The sequence below is a fragment of the Oncorhynchus kisutch genome, linkage group LG2 (genome assembly GCF_002021735.2).
Source record: "Oncorhynchus kisutch isolate 150728-3 linkage group LG2, Okis_V2, whole genome shotgun sequence".
NCBI classification, from domain to species: domain Eukaryota; kingdom Metazoa; phylum Chordata; class Actinopteri; order Salmoniformes; family Salmonidae; genus Oncorhynchus; species Oncorhynchus kisutch.
In genome coordinates, this window is record NC_034175.2 from 37,628,982 (window position 1) to 37,656,574 (window position 27,593).

The 27,593-nt window shown below is 41.1% G+C and overlaps 1 protein-coding gene across 1 annotated transcript in view; it reads left to right on the plus strand.

Moving 5' to 3' along the window:
• LOC109865560 (inactive dipeptidyl peptidase 10) overlaps nucleotides 1–27,593 on the plus strand; it is a 199,924-nt gene that overhangs the window by 95,824 nt on the left and 76,507 nt on the right. Inside the window, exons 7-9 of the mRNA XM_020453840.2 lie at nucleotides 324–405; nucleotides 10,901–11,021; nucleotides 15,448–15,602. Coding sequence (XP_020309429.1) covers nucleotides 324–405; nucleotides 10,901–11,021; nucleotides 15,448–15,602 — 358 coding nt within the window. The remainder of the gene's footprint in view (nucleotides 1–323; nucleotides 406–10,900; nucleotides 11,022–15,447; nucleotides 15,603–27,593) is intronic.

Below are 27,593 nucleotides of genomic sequence, written 5' to 3' on the forward strand. Positions count from 1 at the left end.
GTTTGTCTACTTATCAAGACAATCTCTTCTAAGGCAGTTTAGCTCAGGTGGATGCTAAGAGCCTGGTGAATCCACAACAAACAATGAAATTCAATTCAATATTTTGTCAGTCATGACCTTTTAAATGTCAATATTTATGATAAAACATTGTTTTGAAGTGGGCTTTTTTACATTTGACCTCGTCGTCATTTAGCAGATGCTCTCATCCAGAGCGACTTACATTTAGAGTTACCAGTGTATCCGGAAGTTAAAGGTGTATCAATGTAAATGCCTTCCACTGCTCTATGTAGCAGTCTTACTGGTTACTTACTGTTGTTTTTCAGGGAGGTATGGGAGTTGGACCCTCCGGAGGTGCTTAACTCTGTTCTGCAGTACGCTGAATGGGGAGTGCAGGGCCAGCAACTGGTAAGTCAAAGATGAGCTGCCACTCCTACATGCAACCCTCCCAAATCACACCTGTTACCATTGGGAATAATGCAACAGGCATATTTTGTGATTTTTCACGTGCCCGTAAGAAGGGTGGTTAAAGTCACAATCCTATGTGACATTCCTTTTGAATATTACTCCAACTAGGAAGTTTGCATTCTTGGCGTAATGGCTAACGTACTGGGTTGATAGTTGGTAGACCCAGGTTTGAGTCACAGGCGGGAAAAGAACTCTAGACCACCTTTACTCCACACACGGAGATATATAATGTACAAAGCTCTCACCCGCCCTCCATTTGGCAAATCTGACCATAATTCTATCCTACTGATTCCTGCTTACAAGCAAAACTAAAGCAGGCAGTACCTATGACTCGCTCAATGCAGAAGTGGTCAGATGACGCGGATGCTACGCCACAGGACTTCTATCCCCAAGCCTTAGGACTGCTGAACAATTAATCAAATGTTCACCGGACAATTTACATTGACAACCCCCCCCCCCCATTTGTTTTGTACACTGCTGCTACTCACTGTTTATTATCTATGCATAGTCACTTGAACCCTATCTACATGTACAAATTACCTCAACTAACCTGTGCCCCCGCACACTGACTCGGTTCAGGTACTCCCTGTAAAAAACCTTGGTATTGTTATTTTATTGTGATACTCTTTATAATTGTTTACTTTAGTTTATTTGGTAAATATTGTCTTAACTCTTTTTGAACTGCACTGTTGGTTAAGGGCTCGTAAGTAAGTAAGCATTCAATCAATGAATCAAATGTATTTATAAAGCCCTTTTTACATCAACCGATGTCACAATGTGCTGTATAGAAACCCAGCCTAAAGCCCCAAACAGCAAGCAATGCAGATGTAGAAGCACATTGGCTAGGAAAAACTCCCTAGAAAGGCCAGAACCTATGAAGAAACCTAGAGAGGAACCAGGCTCTGAGGGGTGGCCAGTCCTCTTCAGGCTGTGCCGGGTGGAGATTATAACAGAACATGGCCAAGGTGTTCAAACATTCATAGATGACCAGCAGGGTCAGATAATGATAATCACAGTGGTTGTAGAGGGTGCAACAGGTCAGCACCTCAGGTTTAAATGTCAGTTGGCTTTTCATAGCCGATCATTGAGAGTTAGAGACAGCAAGTGCGAAGAGAGAGTCCAAAACAGCAAAACAGCTACCTTGTCAGCTACCTTGTCAGGGCATGGTCCTAGGGCTCAGGTCCTCCGAGTGAAGAGAGAGAGAAAAAGAGATAGAAAGAGAGAGAGAATTAGAGGGAGCATACTTAAATTCACCCAGGACACCGGATACGACAGGAGAAATACTCCAGATATAACAGACTGACCCTAGCCCCCCAACACATAAACTATTGCAGCATAAATACTGGAGGCTGAGACAGGAGGGGTCGGGAGACACTGTGGCCCTGTCCAACGATACCCACGGACAGGGTAAACAGGCTGGGTATAACCTCACCCACTTTGCCAAGGCACAGCCCCCACACCACCAGAGGGATCTCTTCAACCACCAAATCAAATCAAATCAATCAAATCACATTTTCTTTGTCACATACACATGGTTAGCAGATGTTAATGCGAGTGTAGCGAAATGCTTGTGCTTCTAGTTCCGACAATGCAGTAATAACGAACAAGTAATCTAACTAACAATTCCCCAAAAACTAATCTTATACACAGTGTAAGGGGATAAAGAATATGTACATAAGGATATATGAATGAGTGATGGTACAGAGCAGCATAGGCAAGATACAGTAGATGATATCGAGTACAGTATATACATATGAGATGAGTATGTAAACCAAGTGGCGTAGTTAAAGTGGCTAGTGATACATGTATTACATAAGGATGCAGTCGATGATATAGAGTACAGTATCTACGTATGCATATGAGAAGAATAATGTAGGGTAAGTAACATTATATAAGGTAGCATTGTTTAAAGTGGCTAGTGATATATTTACATCATTTCCCATCAATTCCCATGATTAAAGTGGCTGGAGTAGAGTCAGTGTCATTGACAGTGTGTTGGCAGTAGCTACTCAATGTTAGTGGTGGCTGTTTAACAGTCTGATGGCCTTGAGATAGAAGCTGTTTTTCAGTCTCTCGGTCCCAGCTTTGATGCACCTGTACTGACCTCGCCTTCTGGATGACAGCGGGGTGAACAGGCAGTGGCTCGGGTGGTTGATGTCCTTGATGATCTTTATGGCCTTCCTGTAGCATCGGGTGGTGTAGGTGTCCTGGAGGGCAGGTAGTTTGCCCCCGGTGATGCGTTGTGCAGACCTCACTACCCTCTGGAGAGCCTTATGGTTGAGGGCGGTGCAGTTGCTATACCAGGCGGTGATACAGCCCGCCAGGATGCTCTCGATTGTGCATCTGTAGAAGTTTGTGAGTGCTTTTGGTGACAAGCCGAATTTCTTCAGCCTCCTGAGGTTGAAGAGGCGCTGCTGCGCCTTCCTCACGATGCTGTCTGTGTGAGTGGACCAATTCAGTTTGTCTGTGATGTGTATGCCGAGGAACTTAAAACTTGCTACCCTCTCCACTACTGTTCCATCGATGTGGATGGGGGTGGTGTTCCCTCTGCTGTTTCCTGAAGTCCACAATCATCTCCTTAGTTTTGTTGACGTTGAGTGTGAGGTTATTTTCCTGACACCACACTCCGAGGGCCCTCACCTCCTCCCTGTAGGCCATCTCGTCGTTATTGGTAATCAAGCCTACCACTGTTGTGTCGTCCGCAAACTTGATGATTGAGTTGGAGGCGTGCATGGCCACGCAGTCGTGGGTGAACAGGGAGTACAGGAGAGGGCTCAGAACGCACCCTTGTGGGGCCCCAGTGTTGAGGATCAGCGGGGAGGAGATGTTGTTGCCTACCCCACCAACCTACTACCCGGAGACAAGGGCAGAGTATAGCCCACGAAGATCTCCCCCATGGCATGAACCCGAAGGAGGCGCCAACCCGGACAGGATGATCACGTCAGTGACTCAACCCACTCAAATGACGCACCCCTCCTAGGGACGGCAGGGAAGAACAACAGTAAGCCAGTGACTCAGCCCCCGTAATAGGGTTTAGAGGTCGCTCCAGTGCCTTTCCGTTCACCTACACGCCCCTAGGCCAGACTACACTCAATCATAGGATCTACGGTAGAGATTAGTCTTCAATAAAGACTTGAAGGTTGGGACCCGAGTCTACGTCTCTCACATGGGTAGGCAGACCATTACATAAAAATGGAGCTCTATAGGAGGAAGCCCTACATCCAGCTGTTTGCTTAGAAATTCTAGGGACAGTAAGGAGGCCTGTGTCTCTTGACCGTAGCGTACGTGTAGGTATGTACGGCAGGACCAAATCAGAACGACAGTTAGGAGCAAGCCCATGTAATGCTTTGTAGGTTAGCAGTAAAACCTTGAAATCAATCCTAGCCTTAACAGGAAGCCAGTGTAGAGTAATATGGTTCTAGTCAAGATTCTAGCAGCCGTGTTTAGCACTGACTGAAGTTTATTTCGTGCTTTATTCGGTTAGCTGGAAAGTAGAGCCTTGCAGTAGTCTAATCTAGAAATGACAAAAGCATGGATACATTTTTCTGCCACATTTTTGGACAGAAAGTTTCAGATTTTTGCGATGTTACGAAGATGCAAAAAAGCTGTCCTTGAACTATTCTTGATATGTTCGTCAAAAGAGATCAGGGTCGAGAGTAACGCTGAGGTCCTTCACAGTTTTATTTGAGATGATTGTACAACCATCAAGATTAATTGTCAGATCAAACAGAATATCTCTTTGTTTCTTGGGACCTAGAACTAGCATCTCTGTTTTGTCCGAGTTTAAAAGTAAAACAATTGCTGCCATCCACTTCCTTATGTCTGAAGCACAGGCTTCAAGGGAGGGCAATTTTGGGGATTCACCATGTTTCATTGAAATGTACAGGTGTGTGTCATCCGCATAGCAGTGAAAGTTAACATTCCGAATGACATCACCAAGAGGTAAAATATATAGTGAAAACAATAGTGGTCTAAAACGGAACCTTGAGGAACATCAACATTACAGTTGATTTCTCAGAAGTCTCCATCCACAGAGACAAACTGATATCTTTCCGACAGATAAGCTCTAAACCAAGCCAGAACTTGTCTGTGTAGACCAATTTGGGTTTCCAATCTCTCCAAACGAATGTGCTGATCAATGGTATCAAAGCAGCACTAAGGTCTAGGAGCACGAGGACAGATGCAGAGCCTTGGTCTGATGCCATTAAAAGGTAATTTACCACCTTCACAAGTGCAGTCTCAGTGCTATGATGGAGTCCAAAACCAGACTGAAGCATTTCGTATACATTGTTCTTCTTCAGGAAGGCAGTGAGTTGCTGCGCAACAGCTTGAATTTCTTTTGAGAGGAATGGGATATTCGATACAGGCCGATAGTTTTTTATATTTTCTGGGTCAATATTTGGCTTTTTCAAGAGAGGCTTTATTACTGCCACTTTTAATGAGTTTGGTACACATCCGGTGGATAGGGAGTCATTTATTATATTCAGCATAGGAGAGCCAAGCACAGGAAGCAGCTCCTTCAGTAGTTTAGTTGGAATAGGGTCCAGTATGCAGCTTGAAGGTTTAGAGGCATTTAACGGTAAGGTCTACACACGTGATAAATAAATCTTGATTTGATTGGGTTGATAGTCGGTAGACCCAGGTTTGAGTTCCAGGCGGGGCTACCCCCTGAACTTGCAATATTCTGCATTTACATACCCCAGTGTTGAAAGTAACTGAATATAGTCCTTGCCTACTGAGGGTTATGTCACCTATTTGTTTGGAAGTTTTTGGGTACTGCTTGAATAAACTACAAATAAGTTGCTTTAACAAGTGTTGCCCGTGGCCTGAAATGTATGTGCAAAGGAATAGGACAGGTTGCTTTGCCCAGGATCAACAGTTTTTTTAAATCTTTTTGATTGTATATTTTTCGAAATGCTGTTATTTCTTTGTTTAGCCTATGGGGGGATTTTCACCCGTAGGATTTTCCCCTTCTTCCTCGTGTAATTGCTTTGTTCGACTTAATTGTTCTCCAATTTAATCCCTGCATGGAGTGCATTCTGAACTTTTAATTAGACGGTGTTTTGATTATGTTGTGGTTGAAAGTGAATCATGTTTCTCATTAAAGTGGCAACAGTAGAGTGTGCCTGTTGTCTGCTATTGCATCCCTGTCATGGTTGTCTTTCTTACATGAACATTTATGTTCGAGTTAATTAAAATGTAAAGCCAGAATGCATAGATAATATCCACTCCGTCTCCTGTATTGGCTTTGAAGGTCTACCAAGTTAACTGGCCTTTAAAACATTTGCAGTCAAAGTATTACTTTGATCCTTTTAGTCACAGAACGATGTTGTGGACATACAAACATGTTGACAGCTTTCAGTCAGATTATTCGAGAACATGATATTTGATTAACATGACAATCAGTAGTGACATGCCAAGCACACCTGAAATAACTTGCACTAATGTGACATTCAGTATGCCATGTAAATGTGGACCATTTCTTCCAAGCCTGAATATTTCTCTCAAATCTGCTCATTTTCTAGTGCTTTGTGGTGAATCCACGGAGCAGGATTAACCACAGTGCCAAGATGGCAAACTCGCTGGGCAGTGGTCGTAGTGGCAGCAGGGTCCTTCAACCCCAGCCCCATCTCCTTTGGAAGGCTTCTTTGAACTTCTTCGTACAGCTGCTCAGATACAGTTCTGGTGGGCTCATCTGTATTGGATCTCACTTCTGACACCAAATGTTATGTTGGGTGTCATGTGGAATTCAAACCCGATACCATCCATTTGGATGGTGGGCGCACAATTTTAACTATACACGGCTTTGTGAAAGGCCGGCCTAAATCCAGCTATCAAAGCACAGCATTCTAAGCAGGTTGATTTGGAATGCCAAATGACTCTCGCATTGTACTCCAGTTCATTTTCGAAATAGAGAATCATTCAAACTAGATGATAATAACTTTTCATTTGTTTGCTTTAGACAGATGGGGCACTGTTTGTGGACAGCGAACAGGCTTAAGTATTAGAGGTTTCTTGTCTGCAATTGTAACATTTGGTGTGGCTATTTAGGCATAAATCAAACTCACCTCCATTAGAGGGCCATTACAGTGATGAGAGGTGAGGCAGACAGATATGCAGGCATTCGGGGCTCTCGAGTCGCATAAGCGTCATCGTTAGCCACAATTTTATCTTATAAATACATGACACTGCTAGTATATATTGGATAGGATGCCAGTTCTGCGAGTTGTTTTGTTTTGTAGACTAGATATTGCATTGACAGCATCCTTAAAGTGAACTAGCTATCAACACAAACTCAAGCCCAAAACACAAAACACACATAGAAATGTTATGATAACGCTTCCTATTTCCAAACCGAAAATCCTACCCGTCTTATTTGACAGCTAGTTTCAGTCTTTAGTGATGCAGATGAAATCAAATTGTATTGGCCACATACACATACTTAGCAGATGTTATTGCAGATGTAGCGAAATTCTTGTGTTCCTAGTTCCAACAGTGCAATAATCCCTAACAATTGACAACAATACAAACACATCTAAAAGTGAAATAATGGAATTAATAAGAAATATATCAATATTAGCTCGAGCGATGTCGAAGTAGCATTGACTAAAATACATTAGAATAGAATAAAGAATATACATATGAGATGTGTAAAGCAGTATGTTAACATTATTTAAACGTTATTAATTTGACTAGTGTTCCATTATTAAAGTTGCCAGTGATTCCAAGTCTATGTATATAGGGCAGCAGCCTCTAAGGTGCAGAGTTGCGTAACCGGGTGGAAGCCGGCTAGTGATGGCTATTTAACAGTCTGAGGGACTTGAGGCTGGACCATTTCAGTTTGCCAGTGGTGTGTACGACGAAGAACTTGAAGCTTTCCAACTTCTCCACTGGAGTCCTGTTGACGTGGATAGGGGCGTGGTCCCTCTGCCCTCTGTGCGAGGTCTCGAAATCATGGGTGAACAGGGAGTACAGGAGGAGGCTGAGGACGCCCCCTTGTGGGGCCCCTGTGTTGACAATCAGCGACATGGAGGTGTTGTTTCCTAACGTCACCACCTGGGGGCAGCCCGTCAGAAGTCCAGGACCCAGTTGCACAGGACGGGGTTCAGAACCAGGGCCCCGAGCTTAATGTTGAGCTTGGAGGGTACTATAGTGTTGAGCTATAGTCAATAAACAGCATTCTTACATAGGTATTCCTCTTGTCCAGATGGGATAGGGCAGTGTGCAGTGCGATGGCGATTCCATCATCTGTGGATCTATTGGGGCGGTAAGCAAATTGAAGTGGGTCTAGGATGTCAGGTAAGGTAGAGGTGATATCATCCTTAACTAGCCTCTCAAAGCACTTCATGATGATAAAAGTGATTGCTACAGGCAATAGTCATTCAGTTCAGTTACCTTTGCTTTCTTGGGTACAGGGACAATGGTGGACATCTTGAAGCAAGTGGGGTCAGCAGTCTGGGATAGGGAGAGATTAAATATGTCTGTAAACACTCCAGCCAGCTGGTCTGCGCATGCTCTGAGGGCGCGGCTAAGGATGCCATCTGGGCCGACAGCCTTGCGAGGGTTAACACGCTTAAATGTCTTACTCACGTTGGCCACGGAGAAGGAGAACTCATAGTCCTTGGTAGTGGGTCATGTCGGTGGCACTGTGTTATGCTCAAAGCAGGCGAAGAAGGTGTTTAGCTTTTCCGGGAGCAAGACGTCGGTGTCCGCAACGTGGCTGGTTTTACATTTGTAGTCCGTGATTGTCTGTAGACCCTGCCACATACGTCTTGTGTCTGAGCCGTTGAATTGCAACTCCAGTTTGTCTCTTTACTTGCCTGTTTTATTGCCTTATGGAGAGAATAACTACACTATTTGTTTTCCACCATATTCCCAGTCAACTTGCCGTCGTTAAATGCGGTGGTTTGCGCTTTCAGTTTTGCGCAAATGGTTTTAATAGTCACAGTGGGTACAACATCTCCTATATACTTCCTGATGAACTCAGTCACCGTATCCATGTATTCGTCGATGTACATTGATGGTACATTGATGTTGAAACGGTTCAAGACATTTCTGTTTTAAAGCAGCTCTTTTTGCTGAATCCTATGCCACACACACTGCCTTCTGGAGCGATGCCTCAATGCCTTTGATATAACAGCGGGGCTTGCAGAGCCTGAGACGGGTCAGCTCAGCTCAGCTCCGTGATCGAGTGACTACATAACGGTGCTTTATGTAAGTCTGGCTGATGCAGGCAGCTAGTTGACCTGGAAACATTTGTTGGTTCTGGGGAAAAAAAGACATTTGAGGATAAGGAGTTGGTTGATCATTTCAACACAGGTCTATGTAACACAGATCATTTAGGTTGCTAATGGAATCGGACATTAGGTTTCTAGAATTTCTCTGGACATGGTGATTCCAGGGCTCTTCAACCACATCCATTCAGGGAATGAGATTTGAATAAGACCTGAATTGAAAATGTGTTATTATTTCCCCCTTTCGTGAATTTCAATATATCTGCTAAATTGGGTATGTTGAAAAGGATGTTTCCTAGGCCTTGTATTTACCCTGTGACATTATAGGGGTCTGGAAATACAATATTCGTCTTTCTCTCTCTGTGTTCAAAATTTGTCAAAAGTTGATATTTGATTGACTTTCACATTTCAGACCTGTAGAGGAAATGCCAAATTGAAATGTTAAATGAAATGTGAAATTTATTTAACCGTATTTATTTAACCTATTTAACTAGTCAAGTCAGTTAAGAACAAATTCTTATTTTACAATGACAGCCTATGCCCGCCAAACCCTCCCCTAAACCAATTGTGCGCCGCCCTATCATGGCCAGTTGTGATCCAGCCCGGGATCGAACCAAGGTCTGTAGTGACACCTCTAGCACTGAGATGCAGTGCCTTAGACTGCTGCATCACTCGGGAGCCACTAATGTCAGTGATTACATTTCTGATCTCCTTGTGTGTCTTTGTGCCCACAGATCTATCAGTCTCAGGAAATCCCACGCTGAAAAATATGAAATTCACTACTTTTATTGATCGGCTTGCTCTGCCCTCATATTTAGCCTCGCATAGTGTAACATGTTATTTTCAGGACAACCAGGGCTTAAAGTTGAACACTATTTGACATAACCAGTTCCATTTATGAATTTTATTGACAAATTCCAATTGAAAAAAAAGGTCCACCAAGCAAAATCCTGATTTAAAAAAAATATATATATTTATAAGAATGCTGTAAGTACAGAAATTATTTTTGCAGTAAGAAATGAATATCCAACTAGTCAGTGACAACTTTGTGGAGTTTGGAGTTTGTGACAGGAACTATGTGGCTATACTCGGCCCTGTCTCAGGATGGTAAGTTGGTGGTTGAAGATATCCCTCTAGTGGTGTGGGGGCTGTGCTTTGGCAAAGTGGGTGGGGTTATATCCTTCCTGTTTGGCCCTGTCCGGGGGTGTCCTCGGATGGGTCCACAGTGTCTCCTGACCCCTCCTGTCTTAGCCTCCAGTATTTATGCTGCAGTAGTTTATGTGTCAGGGGGCTAGGGTCAGTTTGTTATATCTGGAGTACTTCTCCTGTCCTATTCGGTGTCCTATGTGAATCTAAGTGTGCGTTCTCTAATTCTCTCCTTCTCTCTCTCGGAGGACCTGAGCCCTAGGACCATGCCCCAGGATTACCTGACATGATGACTCCTTGCTGTCCCCAGTCCATCTGACTGTGCTGCTGCTCCAGTTTCAACTGTTCTGCCTTATTATTATACGACCATGCTGGTCATTTATGAACATTTGAACATCTTGGCCATGTCCTGTTATAATCTCCACCCGGCACAGCCAGAAGAGGACTGGCCACCCCACATAGCCTGGTTCCTCTCTAGGTTTCTTCCTAGGTTTTGGCCTTTCTAGGGAGTTTTTCCTAGCCACCGTGCTTCTACACCTGCATTGCTTGCTGTTTGGGGTTTTAGGCTGGGTTTCTGTACAGCACTTTGAGATATCAGCTGATGTACGAAGGGCTATATAAATAAATTTGATTTGATTTGATGTGAGCTTATTACAGTATTAAAAAACCACTATATTCTGGGATTTCCTATGACCTATAGAGAATAACCTCTTACCTCCTAACGACTCTTGTGTGGCTTATGTCTCAGCTTTTCACATTTTGTAGCTCAAACCGTTCAAACTTTACAGACATTTTTTTGTGAGAAGAAGCGTTTCACAAACAACGCTCGAGCTCAGCCCCCCGTTAATCACACAGACTAATGGTCAGCATCAACGGATGCAGAGGAAATGGACAAATACAAAAAATCCAGAAATCTGTAGCTCCAACACACAATGTTCAAAATGGGTTAGAAGTCCAAAACGCACTGGTGTCAGTCACGGTAGGACTGTTGAAGATGGAATGTGATATTTCAGTGATGACTTTCCTGATCTCCTTGTGTGTCCTTGTGCACACAGATCTACATATTTGAGAACAATATTTACTACCAATCAGATGTGAAGAGCAACTCACTCAGACTGACATCTTCTGGAAAGGAAGGGGTCATCTTCAATGGGATTGCTGACTGGCTGTACGAAGGTGGGTATTACCATTTACTTAAATAGACTGTAAAGCTAAAGTCCTTTTAGAAATGTGGCAGGTGTTCACCAAAGTTGTCGACAAGTTATTAGGCTATTTGCTGTATTGCAAAATATATATGTAATTGTGTTTGGTTGCCAACACATCCAAATATCAACGTTTGAAGGAGATGTATATTTTTTGCCACTGACTTAGTCTGGCTTTAATTCCAATTTGCATGCATATTAATAATTGATATGTTGGATTCACATCTACATCTCAACCAAAAATCTAAGTTGAAGAATAGGACTAAATCAAATAAAACTTTATTCTAAGTGCATTTAAAGTTTGATTTAATTTGGTTGAGAGTGATACTTGAATCCAACATCCAACAATTATTAATTTGAGGACAAAATGTAACTAACCAAGCAAAAAATACATCTACTTCATATGCTGATATTTGGTTGTGTTGGCAATCAAACACAATTCAAGATCCAGTTTGTCTACAAATTAATATTTCATATCCCAAACAAAAAAAGGTGTTAAGGAATAGGAATAAAACTAATCTAATCAAATTCAAAATGCACTTCAAATATTTGATATTATTTAGTCCTATTCTGTAAATTAGATGTTTGGTTGAGATGGAGACATGAATCCAACATATTCATGATTCACTTGAAGATTACATTTGAAATCAAAACAAAGCTTGAAACCCTAGGTCTACATGGGAAGTTGACATACACCTCAGCCAAATACATTATATATACGCAAAAATTACGTTTCTTAGGTCAGTTAAGATCACCACTTTGTCTTAAGAATGTGAAATGTCAGAACAATAGTAGAGAGAATGATTTATTTCAGCTTTTATTTCTTTCATCGCATTCCCAGTGGGTCAGAAGTTTACATACACTCAATTAGTATTTGGTAGCATTGCCATTAAATTGTTTAACTTGGGTCAAACGTTTCGGGTAGCCTTTCACTAGCTTCCCCACAATAAGTTGGGTGAATTTTGGCCCATTCCTCCTGACAGAGCTGGTGTAACTGAGTCAGGTTTGTAGGCCTCCTTGCTCACACACGCTTTTTCAGTTCAGCCCACATTGTTCTATGGGATTGAGGTCAGGGCTTTTTGATGGCCACTCCAATACCTTGACTTTGTCGTCCTTAAACCATTTTTCCATAACTTTCGAAGAATGCTTGGGGTCATTGTCCTTGGTAGACCTATTTGCGACCAAGCTTTAACTTCCTGACTGATGTCTCGAGATACTGCTTCAATATATCCACATCATTTTCCTACCTCATGATGCCATCTATTTCGTGTAGTGCACCAGTCCCTCCTGCAGCAAAGCACCCCCACAACGTGATGCTGCCACCCCCATGCTTCACGGTTGGGATGGTGTTCTTCTGCTTGCAAGCCTCCCCCTTTTTCCTCCAAACATAACAAAGGTCATTATGGTCAAGCAGTTCTATTTTTATTTCATCTGTCTGTTTTTTATGGCAGTTTTGGAGCAGTGACTTCTTCTTTGCTGAGCGGCCTTTCAGGTTATGTCAATATAGCACTAGTTTTACTTTGGATATAGACACTTTTGGACCTCTTTCTTCCAAAATCTTCACAAGGTCCTTTGCTGTTGTTCTGGGATTTATTTGCACTTTTCGAAACTAAATACATTCATCTCTAGGAGAGAACGCGTCTCCTCCCTGAGTGGTATGACCGCTGTGTGGTCCCATGGTGTTTATGCTTGCGTACTATTGTTTGTACAGATGAACGTGGTACCTTCAGACGTTTCAAAATTGCTCCCAAGGATGAACCAGACTTGTGGAGGTCTACATTTCTTGGCTGATTTCTTTTGATTTTCCCATGATGTCAAGCAAAGAGGCACTGAGTTTGAAGGTAGGCCTTGAAATACTTCCACAGTTACACCTCCAATTGACTCAAATTATGTCAATTAGCCTGTCAAAAGCTTCTAAAGCTGTTAAAAGGCACAGTCAACTTTGTGTATATAAACTTCTGACCCCTGGAATTGTAATACATTGAAGTATAAGTGACATTATCTGTCTGTAAACAATTGTTGGAAAAATTACTTGTGTCATGCACAAAGTAGATGTCCTAACCGACTTGCCAAAACTATAGTTTCTTAACAAGAAATGTGTGGAGTGGTTGAAAAACTAGTTTTAATGACTCCAACCTAAGTGTATGTAAACTTCCGACTTCAGCTGTATGTATTGTCTATTTTTTGTTGAACGCTGGGTTGAATTGAAACAATAGCTGTTGATGTCTTTGCAAATGCTTTAAGGCCTAAATAGTATAATTGATATATGACTGATGTATGGTTAAATTTGGTTATGGTTATATTTAATGTCTTCTGTTAAACCTACCCTTTGGAATGACTTCGATAGCAACAGTGAATATATTTAGTTATTAAGAGATCTCTCAATATTAATTCTCACAACTGCACATTGGTAGTAGTCAGTGACAAATATCAAAGCTGGGCTTGATTAAAACCCTGGTTGGGAGACCAATTAAATTGCTTTAGATAGATCAAGTTTCCAGTAGGAGGTGCTGCCCAGCCTATAGCTTTTTGTCTTATAGTGGATATAACATTGAAGATCTGGCGTTGTTTCAAAGGTACAAATTCAACATATTTTATATAAGGTTTGTATATGTTGAAAATTGCCAAATACAATTTTTTTGTGTTTTTTTTTAAGTATTCAATATGAATGTGATCAAATAGCAGATTTGAATAGGGAAGAGTTTATTAAGTTTAGGAGAAAGACATTTCATCATGTTACTCAGGAGTGTTGGGATTATTACTTGAAAAGATATTAACGCATTAATTTACAATATTACTTTGTGAGGAAAGTAACACATTAAATTACTAGTTTTAAAACTTTGCGTTACTTTCTTGAAAAACACTCAATCTCTCCACTCTACCAAAGGCTACTTACTAACTCAGGTTAGATCACTAGTTTCTCCTTTCATCAGTGGCGCTGCTTTCCTGTGCTAGTCTACAGTTGCTGTGCTATATATGGGCTGCTTAATTAGCCACATATATGGTAAGCCAAACATCTGTACAGATTTCCTATCTTTTCAATTAAAATCTTTCTCTTGAGCCAACAGTTCTGATTATAGACCGCATGTATATGGACCCATTAAGATGTACTTTATATAGGGCACACTTCACACTAGACGGGATAGCCCTCTATGGGCTTTGCTGTCACAGAAGCATTCAATGGCAAAGATCAGAGGTGCTCCCTCTATGCATTTCTATGGACAGTAGCTGTTTTGACATTCCTCCAAACAGCCTTTCTCCGCTCTCTCTAAATGAGGAAATTAATCGAGTTCGGATCATGGAAACACATGGCCGGCAGAGATATGACTCTGAAAGTAACGCAAGCGTTGTCTGACAAAGTAACTGACAAAGTAATACCCTATTTGAAAAAGTAACATGTTACTTTACTCAGTTACTCATAAAAGTAATCTGATTATGTAACGCGTTACTCCCAACACTGCTCAGGAGAAACACAATTATACACTGATTTTGGAAATGTTTCTGCAAGCAGTCACTTTAACTGTGCAATTGCATATATTGTTTGTTCGTTATTATACCTTTGTGTGAGAAATTATCATTGTCATTCTATGTTGTGTGTGGTTTTTTTTGCCTTTAAATGGACATTTAGGGCCAAGTTTGCACCTGTTCTTGCCCCACAAATATGTAAAACACCAAAAGCAAACGCAAAACATGAGATCGTGTTTATTTACTTTGTTTTTTCTTTCTCTTGACCTTTATGTTACCTTTTTCTTATTTCATCAGTGTTTTAAAAGCCTTTTGAAGGTGCAAAGTAAACTTGGCCCTTAGCCTATTTTAGTTCAAAGCTTCATCTGATACGGTGTGTTACTTATTGGTTTCCTATAACTATACCTCTGGGAAAACAATTGATATTCTTTTATGTTTATGAACTACTCTTTTTTGTGATTTTCATGGTAATATGACAGTCTCTATGACAACCTATTATTCCTTCATCTCTCTCTCTCTCTCTCTCTCTCTCCCTCTCTCTCTCTCTGATCATCTATTTTGAGATATGCAAATGCCTCTTAATCAGACCTAATTAACATCTGAATTGTGTGACCTTACGCTATCACAGACCCTTGAGTACCGTTAACTGCACTCGAACATCATGCTTGTGAACATCATACTTGAGTCGCTGAAATGATTTAGTGCCACTGTACTTCTGAATACACTCTGTATATATGTCCTTCTTATATGAAACAGTACATATGAAAAGTTAGACTGTGCTTAAGGAAATATGTTAATATCAACTATTATCTAAAAATCCATTCTCACACTAAATGTCCATGTACTGTAACATATTAATACAACCATATGTGGCCATAGAAAAATATGTATAGAGATCTCTAATGTATTTATTTATTCCTTATGTCTTTCTACAGAGGAGATTCTCCAGTCCCATGTGGCACACTGGTGGTCACCCGATGGAGAGAGATTGGCCTTTCTGGTTCTCAATGACACTCTGGTGCCAAATATGGCCCTTCCTCGCTTCACTGGGTCTTCATACCCCAAGGGAAAGCAATACCCCTACCCTAAGGTAAGTAATAGCCTTAATCTGAGATGATGTATATTACATTGTCTGCTGCCACCCACCTAGCTAGCTCAATAGGTGGAATGAAAAATGGTCCTTACTCCAAGATACTGTAGCTCTGACTAGTCTGAGAAAGGGATATTGACTATATCTCTAGTCTTCATACAATCAAAACCAAAATCTGTGTTTCGGGAGTAAGACAAATCAACATTCCTCTTGAGCTTTTAGAAAGCACACTTAGATATTTGTACTTGACTTATTTACAGTGTAAAACACAAACCTATAATTTATCATTATAATTTAAAACGTATATCATGCGGCGATGACAAAATATTATTTCAATGTACAGTAAGATCCATCCAAAAAGTGTCCCTTTCCTGCAGCAATTAAGACTAAAACTTCCCACCAAATAGATGTCTGTTTTTTCCCCTAGATCCTGGATGCATCCCAATTTACACCCCTTTCCAAATAAGGTGCACTACTTTTTACCAAAGCCCTACTGGCCTCAGTCAAAAGTAGAGCCCTATAAAGGGAATAGAGTACAATTTCTTTCGACAGTGATAATTAGATAACAGTGGACACCTAAGCGATCCCTCCTCCTGGTTTATGTGTGCCTCTCGCAGCACAGCCCTGTGGCCCAGTGTGAGGCCAATCTGGCCCTGTGTTCTTGGCCCAAGGTTAAACTAGAAGCGGCAGAATCCATACCGAGGGTGAGAACCAGTAGAGCTTGGCATATGGCATTTAGGGTTGAGTACCAACAGAAAATGCCACACTGAATGTAGAAAAAGCACCGCTACTCTATTAGGGAGGTTTGGCATTAGAAAAGGTCAATACGATACTGTGTCTCTATGATTAGTCTCTATGGGGTCTGGTACATGTCTTCATGCATTGTTCAAAAGCCAACCTTTGTGGTTTTCATTCATATTTAAACATGATTAGGCTGAATACAGTGTTGTGTGTAAATGAGGTGATAACTTTTTGTCATACTGTATTTTATCATTTTCTTTCACAACCATTAACATTTGGGTAACACTTTACATTGTGTTGCCCTTATTACTATGCAACTACACAGCAATAACTGCAGTAACATAGTACTTATAGGTGTTGAAGGTTGAAGCGCTTTCAGTTATTACACAATCGGAACAACGAAAGTGTAATTACACATCCACTTGCTGAAGGTTATTCCACATGTGTAATTACTGATGTTATTACACATTTTTTTGTTTCACTAAGTAACTAATGTTTTATAATTACACATTTGAAAGTAAACTGTGAATTACCATGTTAATAACTCAAAACAAAATCTGACCATTGTTACATGTAACTAAAAGGTGCCACTACATTCCGCTAGCAAATGTGCAACCTTTGGACAATAGAATTGACTAGTGACGCGGAAGATTAAACTACCATGAGACATTAAAAACTGTAACATCTTATGCTTCACGGAGTCGTGGCTGAACGACGACAACATTAACATACAGCTGGCTGGTTATACGATGTACCAGCAGGATAGAACAGCGGCATCTGGTAAGACAAGGGGAGGCAGTCTATGTATTTTTGTAAACGACAGCTGGTGCACGATATCTAAGGAAGTCTCGAGCTATTGCTTGCCTGAGGTCGAGTATCTCATGATAAGCTGTAGACCACACAGCCTACCGAGAGATATTTCATCTGTATGTTCACACACCACCACAGTCAGAGGCTGGCACTAAGACAGCATTGAATGAGCTGTGTTCCGGCATAAGCCAACAAGAAAACGCTCACCCAGAGGTGGCGCTCCTAGTAGCCGGGGACTTTACTGCAGGGAAACTTAAATCCATTTTACCAAATTTCTATCAGCATGTTAAATGTGCAACCAGAGGAAAAATAACTCCACACTCCACACACAGAGACTCATACAAAGCTCTCCCTTGCCCTCCATTTGGCAAATCTGACCATAATTATATCCTCCTGATTCCTGCTTACAAGCAAAAATTAAAGCAGGAAGCACCAGTGACTAGATCAATAAAAAGTGATCAGATGAAGCAGATGCTAAACTACAGGACTGTTTTGCTAGCACAGACTTGAATATGTTCCAGGATTCCTCCAATGGCATTGAGGAGAACACCACATCAGTCATTGGCTTCATCAATAAGTGCTTTGATGACTTCATCCCCACAGTGACCATACGTACATACCCCAACCAGAAGCCATTGATTACAGGCAGCATCTGCACTGAGATAAAAGCTAGAGCTGCCGCTTTCAAAGAGCAGGACTCTAAACCGGATGCTTATATGAAATCCCACTATGCTCTCCGATGAACCATCAAACAGGCAAAATGTCAATACAGGGCTAATATTGAATCGTACTACAACGGCTCTGACGCTCGTCAGATGTGGCAGGGCTTGCAAACAATTACAGACTACAAAGGGAAGCACAGCCAAGAGCTACCCAGTGACAGGAGACTGCCAGACGAGCTAATCTACTTCTATGCTCACTTCGAGGCAAATAACACTGAAACATGCATGAGAGCAAATGCTGTTCCGGAAGGCAGTGTGATCACGCTCTCTGCAGACGATATGTGTAAGACCTTTAAACAGGTCAACATTCACAAGGTCGCAGGGAAGGACAGATTACCAGGACGTGTATTGTGAGCATGCACTGACCAACTGGTGTTTTCACTGACATTTTCAACCTCTCCCTGTCCGAGTCTGTAATACAAACATGTTTTAAGCAGACCACCATAGTCCCTGTGCTCAAGAACACTAAGGTAACCTGCCTAAATGACTACCGACCCGTAGCACTCACGTCTGTAGCCATGAAGTGCCTTGAAAGGCTGGTCATGGCTCACATCAACACCATCATCCCAGAAAACCTAGACCCACTCCAATTTGCACTCCACACTTCCCTTTCCCACCCGGACAAAAGGAACACCTATGTTGGAATGCTCTTCATTGACTACAGCTCAGCGTTCAACACCATAGTACCGTCAAAGCTCATCAATAAGCTAAGGCTCCTGGGACTAAACACCTCCCCCTGCAACTGGATCCTGGACTTCCTAATGCGCCGCTCCCAGGTGGTAAGGGTAGGTAACAACACATCCACCACACTGATCCTCAACACAGGGGCCCCTCAGGGGAGCGTGTTCAGTCCCCTCCTGTACTCCCTGTTCACTCATGACTGCACGGCCAGGCATGACTCCTACCACTTATATTACATTTGCAGAAGACACAACAGTGGTAAGCCTGATCACCGACAATGACAAAACAGCCATAGGGAGGAGGTCAGAGACCTGGCCGTGTGGTGCCAGGACAACAACCTCTCGCTCAACGTGATCAAGACAAAGGAGATGATTGTGGACTACAGGAAAAAGAGGACCGAGCACACCCCCATTCTCATCGACGGGGCTGCAGTGGATCAGTTTGAGAGCTTCAAGTTCCTTGGTGTCCACATCACCAACAAACTAACATGGTCCAGAATGCCAAGTCTAGGTCCAAGAGGCTTCTAAACAGCTTCTACCCATGCCATCAGACTCCTGAACGAACATCTAGTCAAATGGCTACCCAGACTATTTGCAGTGCAAATAGACCCATCCTACGAGGACAAGCCTCCACCCTGGACTTCCCAACCATGTGTTAGTGCTTCACTGACCCTGTAAGTGGACTTTGTTGGGGTTCATGTGTATATTCTGCCTCTGTATGTAATAGGCCTTTGGTACTGTTTAACTACTGCGTAATTACTACCTTGTGTTTATTCATTTGTATATAGCCTGTTGTGTTCATTGTGAGCTTATTAGCCCTGCTATTACTACAGTAACATTGCAATTGCATTGTTATTACTGCCTTTGTAGCTATAACAGTTGTACAGTGTCTGATACATTCTCTCTCTTCTTTTCCTAGAGAACCACTATACACTATTCACTACCACTAGTCTCCTCTTCCTTTTTGCTGCGTATGTGTATCTGTTCGGTGTATGGAAATAGAGTGTTGAAATAAATTGTATCCCTGGCTCCTACTCATTATTTATGTCCTCTAACAGGCGCTGGAACAGTTGTACATATAACTTAAACCGGAACCTCTTTTGGATACCACCAAATGGTGGCGCTCTTTTTCACTCAGCTTCGTAGTTTGAAAATGTAATAGAAACATTCATAATAGTAGTAGGCTCCATCAATACAATACTAGTAGGTCTACCTGTATGAAAACAAATATATAAATGGAACTGTAGTCTTCCTACTTCAAAATATAAAAGGTAGGTTTTTATATCTATAGTATCAATGCTTTTGAGGGTCTACCTTGTATTAGCTTTTGAGGCAGAGGATGCTGTAGAGTAGACCCCTCCCTTGACCCTCCTTGGAAGATATTTTGATTTGACAGGACAGGACAGGACAAAGTTAGCTAAATGGATGACACAACCGACAATACAAGAACGCTTTGTCTAAGAAAAAGCACGGAATGCTGTCACATCTGTCCACGGAGCACCAGATATGTTTTGCCAGAGATACTGTATATCAGTGGAGGCTGGTGGGAGGAGCTATGTTTGGCCAGAGATACTGTATGTCAGTGGAGGCTGGTGGGAGGAGCTATTGGAGGACGGGCTCATTGTAATGGCTGAAATTGAATAAATGGAACAGAGTCAAAATTTGTTTTATTTTTTATTTCAGTGGAGGCTGGTGGGAGGAGCTATAGGAGGACGGGCTGATTATATTGGCTGGAATGGAATGAATGGAATAGTAACAGACCCATCAAAAGGGTATGTTACTATTCCAAAAATACAAAAAAAAAATCTAAAACATGTTTGGCTCCTTTCCATTTATTCAATATCAGCCATTACAATGAGCCCATCTCCTATAGCTCCTCCCACCAGCCGCCACTGATATACAGTATCTCTGGCAAAACATATCTGGTGCTCCGTGGACAGATGCTACATAATTTCATGCCTTTTCTTTAGACAAAGCGTTCTTGTCTTGTGGGTTTGCTGGGGTCGTACAGCAGACCTTTTGATAGGTCCGTTACTAATTCCATGAATTCAATTCCAGCCATTACAGTCAGCTGTCCTCCTATAGCTCCTCCCACCAGCCTCCACTGAAAGGATAAATAAGAAATTATTTTAAAAAAACAAACACATGTGTGACTCCATTCCATTTATTCAATGTCAGCCATTACAATGAGCCTGTCCTCCTATAGCTCTTCCCACCAGCCTCCACTGAAAAATAAAACACTTTAGTCCAGGGGAGGGTCATGTAATTTGTAATAATTTAAATGTCATATTGCTCAGGATTTGATAAATAGTTGCTTATTATAGTATCTCATGTGTGCACAATAGTTACCTGGAGGAAAATGGGAGAGGGTCATGCTTTTTCAATTTCAGTCAGGGGGTGGGGTTTAATATTTTTTAAATTATTATTCCAGGGGAGGGTCAGGTCATTTGCAATCATTTAAATGTCATATTGCTCAGGGTTTGATAATTAGTTGCTTGTTGTAGTATATCATGTGTGCTCATGTGTACACCATTTGAATTTGGAATTTGGAAATAGCCACGGGATGGTTTTTTTAATACTCTTAATACTGTTGAAACTACAGTATTTCTTTGAAGTTTGTTTTATACATTTGAATATTTCTAGTTACTTTTTAAAGGGATGTATCCAGAATAAAGGAAGTTAGAGGTAGTTTCGAGGGCCAATGTTAACTAGCATTACCTATACTAAACAGAAAAATTCAACACAACATGCAACAATTTCATTGATTTTACTGAGTCCCGGTTCATATGAGAAAACCCAAATGAAAATTTCTTAACACTTTGCTATTGTAAAAAAAAGGCAGGAACAACACACCCAGTTTCTAATCTAAATAACTAAATTTGAATGTTATGACAAGACAACATGAATGTGCCTGATAACCAGTCAACCCAACATAAAATTTCAATCCAGTCACTTTAAAAATACATCAACCAGAAAACATACAATGCAATACAACATATCAAAAAGTGCAACTCTTTATAAGCTCCTGAAACAAACCAAATAAGAGAATTTAATTCACACAGTAATACCAATTTTGTTAATTCAAGTTTTCATCAGTCGTCACACCACTACTGGCGTCAGTGACCCTAGGACTTCCTTGAGAATGTCTCCTCATCAAATTGACACAGATAAGGTGTGTTTGGTCCCTGTGATAGCCCACAGATGGTCTGCCATACAAACAATGTCATAAATCGGGATTGAGTCATCACGCTGTGCCTCGGTGCCAGCACGTTGCCAGTCGTGATTATCACTTTCTCTAATTCTTCCACTACACAGTCATTGTGCTAAAAACTGGAAGTCCATGGGTATCTATTAGCATGCTAGCAGATACCCATAGACTTCCAGTCATTCTGCAAATGCTAGTTAGCTACCTCTAACTTACTGGGTACAGAAACATAACAACTGTATCCACGAGTTCATCTGACTTTGGGTAAGTAGATAAAGCACCTCATTGCCAAAATCCCAAAGTATCCCTTTAAGTAAATACCTGCAGTAAACTTCTGTAATATGTTAAGAGAGAAAGAAGATCGCATTCTTCATTTCAATTGTCACATAATTTTTCATTATAAGGCTTACTTGTAGTCTCTAGTCATGTAGTGTTTGTTTACAAGCCCACAACGATAAGAGACTGGAGCCTTGTGAGTCACTCACGTTGTGCAGCACGCGCCTGGTGATCTAGCTACAGTATGGAATTCACAACTAAATGTTTGCCAACTAAATAATTTATAACTATTAAGTTAACTGTCTGATGTGCTAAAATTCTCTGGTAACTAGCTACTAAATTAGCAAACCAAATGCACAACATTTGCATTTGGTTTGCTAATTTAGTAGCTAGTTAGCTATCCAGCTAAGTGGTTCGATTCTTTCAAAATAAAGCTTAAATTGGTAACAGCAAAGAATTCCCTTCTGGATCAAGAGCCTTGCTTTTTATAAATATAATTTAAACTTGTGTCACATTATGGTAAATGGGGAAATAAGTATAGCCAGTTGTAATTGTAATGGTTAGCAGATAATAAGAAACGATGATCAGTATTTACCTGGCTAAAAGAGAAGGAATATAATATCTGTTGTTTACAGGAAACATTCAACCATTTTAGATGTTAGAAGTTTTTTTTGAAGTTTTGTGGAAAAAAGGACTGGGGGGCAAAATATATTTCTCCCATGGGCAAAGAAATCCGAAAGGGGTGATGATATTAATTAACAGTCATTTTGATCCAAATGTGCAAATTGTCCAAACAGATCATCAAGGTAGATGGATTATTTTAAATATGTTGATGGACAATAAACAGATATGGCTTATTTAGTCAACAATCAATTGTGCAGGTTCTCCCACATAAAAAGATGAGAGAGGCCTGTAATTTTCATCATAAGTACACTTCAAATATGACAGACAAAATCAGGGTGAACAAATCCGGAAAATTACATTGTAGGATTTGTAATGAATTTATTTGCAAATTATGGTGGAAAATAGGTATTTGCTCACCTACAAACAAGCAAGATTTCTGGCTCTCACAGACCTGTAACTTCTTCTTTAAGAGGCTCATCTGTCCTCCACTCATTACCTGGAACCTGTTTGAACTTGTTAAGCCAGTACATGTCCAAGCCCGTCTGTAGTTCGCTAGAGAGCATTTGGATGATCCAGAAGAAGATTGGGAGAATGTCATATGGTCAGATGAAACCAAAATATAACTTTTTGGTAAAATCTCAACTCATCGTGTTTGGAGGACAAAGAATGCTGAGTTGCATCCAAAAAACACCATACCTACTGTGAAGCATGGGGGTGGAGACATCATGCTTTGGGGCTATTTTTCTGCAAAGGGACCAGGACGACTGATCCGTGCAAAAGAAAGAATGAATGGGGCCATGTATCGTGAGATTTTGTGTGAAAACCTCCTTCCATCAGCAAGGGCATTGAAGATGAAACGTGGCTGGGTCTTTCAGCATGACAATGATCCCAAACACACCGCCCGGACAACGAAGGAGTGGCTTCGTAAGAAGCATTTCAATGTCCTGGAGTGGCCTAGCCAGTCTCCAGATCTCAACCCCATAGAAAATCTTTGGAGGGAGTTGAAAGTCAGTGTTGCCCAGCAACAGCCCCAAAACATCACTGCTCTAGAGGAGATCTGCATGGAGGAATGGGCCAAAATACCAGCAACAGTGTGTGAAAACCTTGTGAAGACTTACAGAAAACGTTTGACCTCTGTCATTGCCAACAAAGGGTATATAACAAAGTATTGAAATTAACCTTTGTTATTGACCAAATACTTATTTTCCACCATAATTTGCAAATAAATTCATAAAAATCCTACAATGTGATTTTCTGGATTTTCCTCATTTTTCTCATTAAGTGGGAGAACTTGCACAATTGGTGGCTGACTAAATACTTTTTTGCCCCACTGTATATGGCCCAAATAATAATGATCCAAGCTTCTTTGAAAATATATATGAGAATTTATCAACTCTACAAGCAACACAAGACTCTGTTATTACGGTGGGGGATTTTGAATCCGGTTTTAATAAATACCTCTATGGAGTGTAAAGGAAATCACACTACAAACTGTCACCCTCAGGCACTTAAGGAAATCATGAATGTCATGGATATATTGGAATTAGTGGATATATGGAGGCTTAAATACCCTGAACTAGTGAGATACATGGTAGAGGCTTAATCAAGCTAGTCGTCTTGATTACTTTCTTATGTCATTCTCTCTGGCAGAAAACGTTTTTAAAGTGTTGATAGGGGACAGAATGCAGTCGGATCATCACATAATTGACATATATATTACTCTTACAGAAAGAATTTCCATGTGCGCAAGGATATTGGAAATTTAATCATAGCCTACTGGATGATAACTTGTTTATAACTAGGACAAAATCATTTATAACTGGCTTTTTCCGAAATAACATAGGTACAGAAGATCCCCTTATTGTATGGGACACTTTTAAATGTGCCTTTGTAGGCCATGCAGTTCAGTACTCATCTATAAAACAAAAGCAATTAAGATCAAAAGAGTCCATATTAACAAAGGAAATTGAAGGACTAAGGGTACAGTTAGATAGCAATAAAAACTGTACCGTAGAGGCACAGAATAAGGTAGAGAAAAAACAAAAAGTAATGGGGGAACTTATTCAAGAAAGATCCCGTGTAATATTGTCACGTTCTGACCTTAGTTCTTTTGTTATGTCTTTGTTTTAGTATGGTCAGGGTGTGAGTTGGGTGGGTTGTCTATGTTAGTTTTTCTATGATTTGCTATTTCTATGTTTGGCCTGGTATGGTTCTCAATCAGAGACAACTGTCAATCATTGTCCCTGATTGAGAACCATATTTAGGGAGCCTGTTTTCTATTGTGTTTCGTGGGGGATAATTTTCTGTCTTTGTGTATGTAACCAGACAGGACTATTTCATTTCGTATAAATCTCATTGTTATTTTTGTTTTAGTGTTCTGAGTTGAATAAATATCGTCATGAACACGTACCACGCTGCGCTATGGTCCGATCCTTGCTACTCCTCGTCAGAAGAAGAGGACGAGCGTTACAAATATATTATAAATATAAAGCAAACTGGATGGAATATGGGGAAAAATGCAACAATTTGTTTTTCAATCTTCAACATAGAAATGCTACCAATTTTCTTTATTGAAACTTGTTACAAATGATGGAGTCACGCATGATTCACCGAATGCTATTTTGAAAGCAGAAGTAAAGTACACTGCTCAAAAAAATAAAGGGAACACTTAAACAACACAATGTAACTCCAAGTCAATCACACTTCTGTGAAATCAAACTGTCCACTTAGGAAGCAACACTGATTGACAATACATTTCACATGCTGTTGTGCAAATGGAAGAGGTGGAAAGGTGGAAATTATAGGCAATTAGCAAGACACCCCCAATAAAGGAGTGGTTCTGCAGGTGGTGACCACAGACCACTTCTCAGTTCCTATGCTTCCTGGCTGATGTTTTGGTCACTTTGAATGCTGGCGGTGCTTTCACTCTAGTGGTAGCATGAGGCGGAGTCTACAACCAACACAAGTGGCTCAGGTAGTGCAGCTCATCTAGGATGGCACATTAATGCGAGCTGTTGCAAGAAGGTTTGCTGTGTCTGTCAGCGTAGTGTCCAGAGCATGGAGACGCTACCAGGAGACAGGCCAGTACATCAGGAGATGTGGAGGAGGACGTAGGAGGGCAACAACCCAGCAGCAGGACCGCTACCTCAGGAGGAGGAGGAGCACTGCCAGAGCCCTGCAAAATGACCTCCAGCAGGGCACAAATGTGCATGTGTCTGCTCAAACGGTCAGAAACAGACTCCATGAGGGTGGTATAAGGGCCCGACATCCACAAGGGGGGGGGGTTGTGCTTACAGCCCAACACCGTGCAGGACATTTGGCATTTTCCAGAGAACACCAAGATTGGCAAATTCACCACTGGCGCCCTGTGCTCTTCACAGATGAAAGCAGGTTCACACTGAGCACATGTGACAGACGTGACAGAGTCTGGAGACCCCGTGGAGAACGTTCTGCTGCCTGTAACATCCACCAGCATGACCGGTTTGGCGGTGGGTCAGTCATGGTGTGGGGTGGCTTTTCTTTGGGGGGCCGCACAGCCCTCCATGTGCTCGCCAGAGGTAGCCTGACTGCCATTAGACAATGCTAGACCTCATGTGGCTGGAGTGTGTCAGCCGTTCCTGCAAGAGGAAGGCATTGATGCTATGGACTGGCCCGCCCGTTCCCCAGACCTGAATCCAATTGAGCACATCTGGGACATCATGTCTCGCTCCATCCACCAACGACACGTTGCACCACAGACTGTCCAGGAGTTTGGCGCATGCTTTAGTACAGGTCTGGGAGGAGATCCCTCAGAAGACCATCCGCCACCTCATCAGTAGCATTCCCAGGCGTTGTAGGGAGGTCATACAGGCACGTGGAGGCCACACACACTACTGAGCCTCATTTTGACTTGTTTTAAGGACATTACATCAAAGTTTGGATCAGCCTGTAGTGTGGTTTTCCACTTTAAGTTTGAGTGTGACTCCAAATCCAGACCTCCATGGGTTGATAAATTTGATTTCCATTGATAATTTTTGTGTGATTTTGTTGTCAGCACATTCAACTATGTAAAGAAAAAGTATTTAATAAGAATATTTCATTCATTCAGATCTAGGATGTGTTATTTTAGTGTTCCCTTTATTTTTTTGAGCAGTGTACTTTAAGAATATGTTTTAATTTCAGTCTCATCCATCTCCACTAACCGAAGCTAATTGTATGGAATTGTTTCCTATTGATAATGTAACATTAACATCTGTATAGAAAGACTAATGTGAAGGCCAAATTACAGAGGAGGAACTTATTGATGCAATTAAAGCCTTCAAGGCTGGGGAAACTCAATGGCTGGATGACATACGAGTGGAAGTATACCAAACTTTTTTTGATGTACTCAGAGGAACATTATTAGAATGTTTTAACCATTCCTATATAAATGGTAGATTATCGGACACGCAACGGGAAGGTCTGATTTCATTATTACTAGAACAGGATCCAAGTGGTATATATAAATCCCAAAATTGGAGGCCTCTTACATTTCAGTGTTGTGATGCAAAGATTCTAGCTAAATGCTTGGTGCATAGAATCAAAAAGGTATTGTCAGATATTATTAATCCAAATCAGTTTTTTACATGGACGATACATAGGAGATAATATAAGACAAGTACTGGAAACAATAGAATACTATGAAATACCGGGGATACCAGGCCTGGTTTTCATAGCTGATTTTTAAAAGGCTTTTGATAAAGTACGATTGGAGTTTATAATAAAATGCTTAGAATATTAAAATGTTTCAGAATCTCTTATAAAATGGGTTAAAGTTATGTATAGAAAGTTTTAAACTGTCAAGAGGAGAAAAACAAGGTTGTCAACTATTGGCATATCTATTTATTTTTGCCATCGAAATCTTAGCTGTTAAAATTAGATCCAACAATAATATTAAGGGATTAGAAATCCGTGG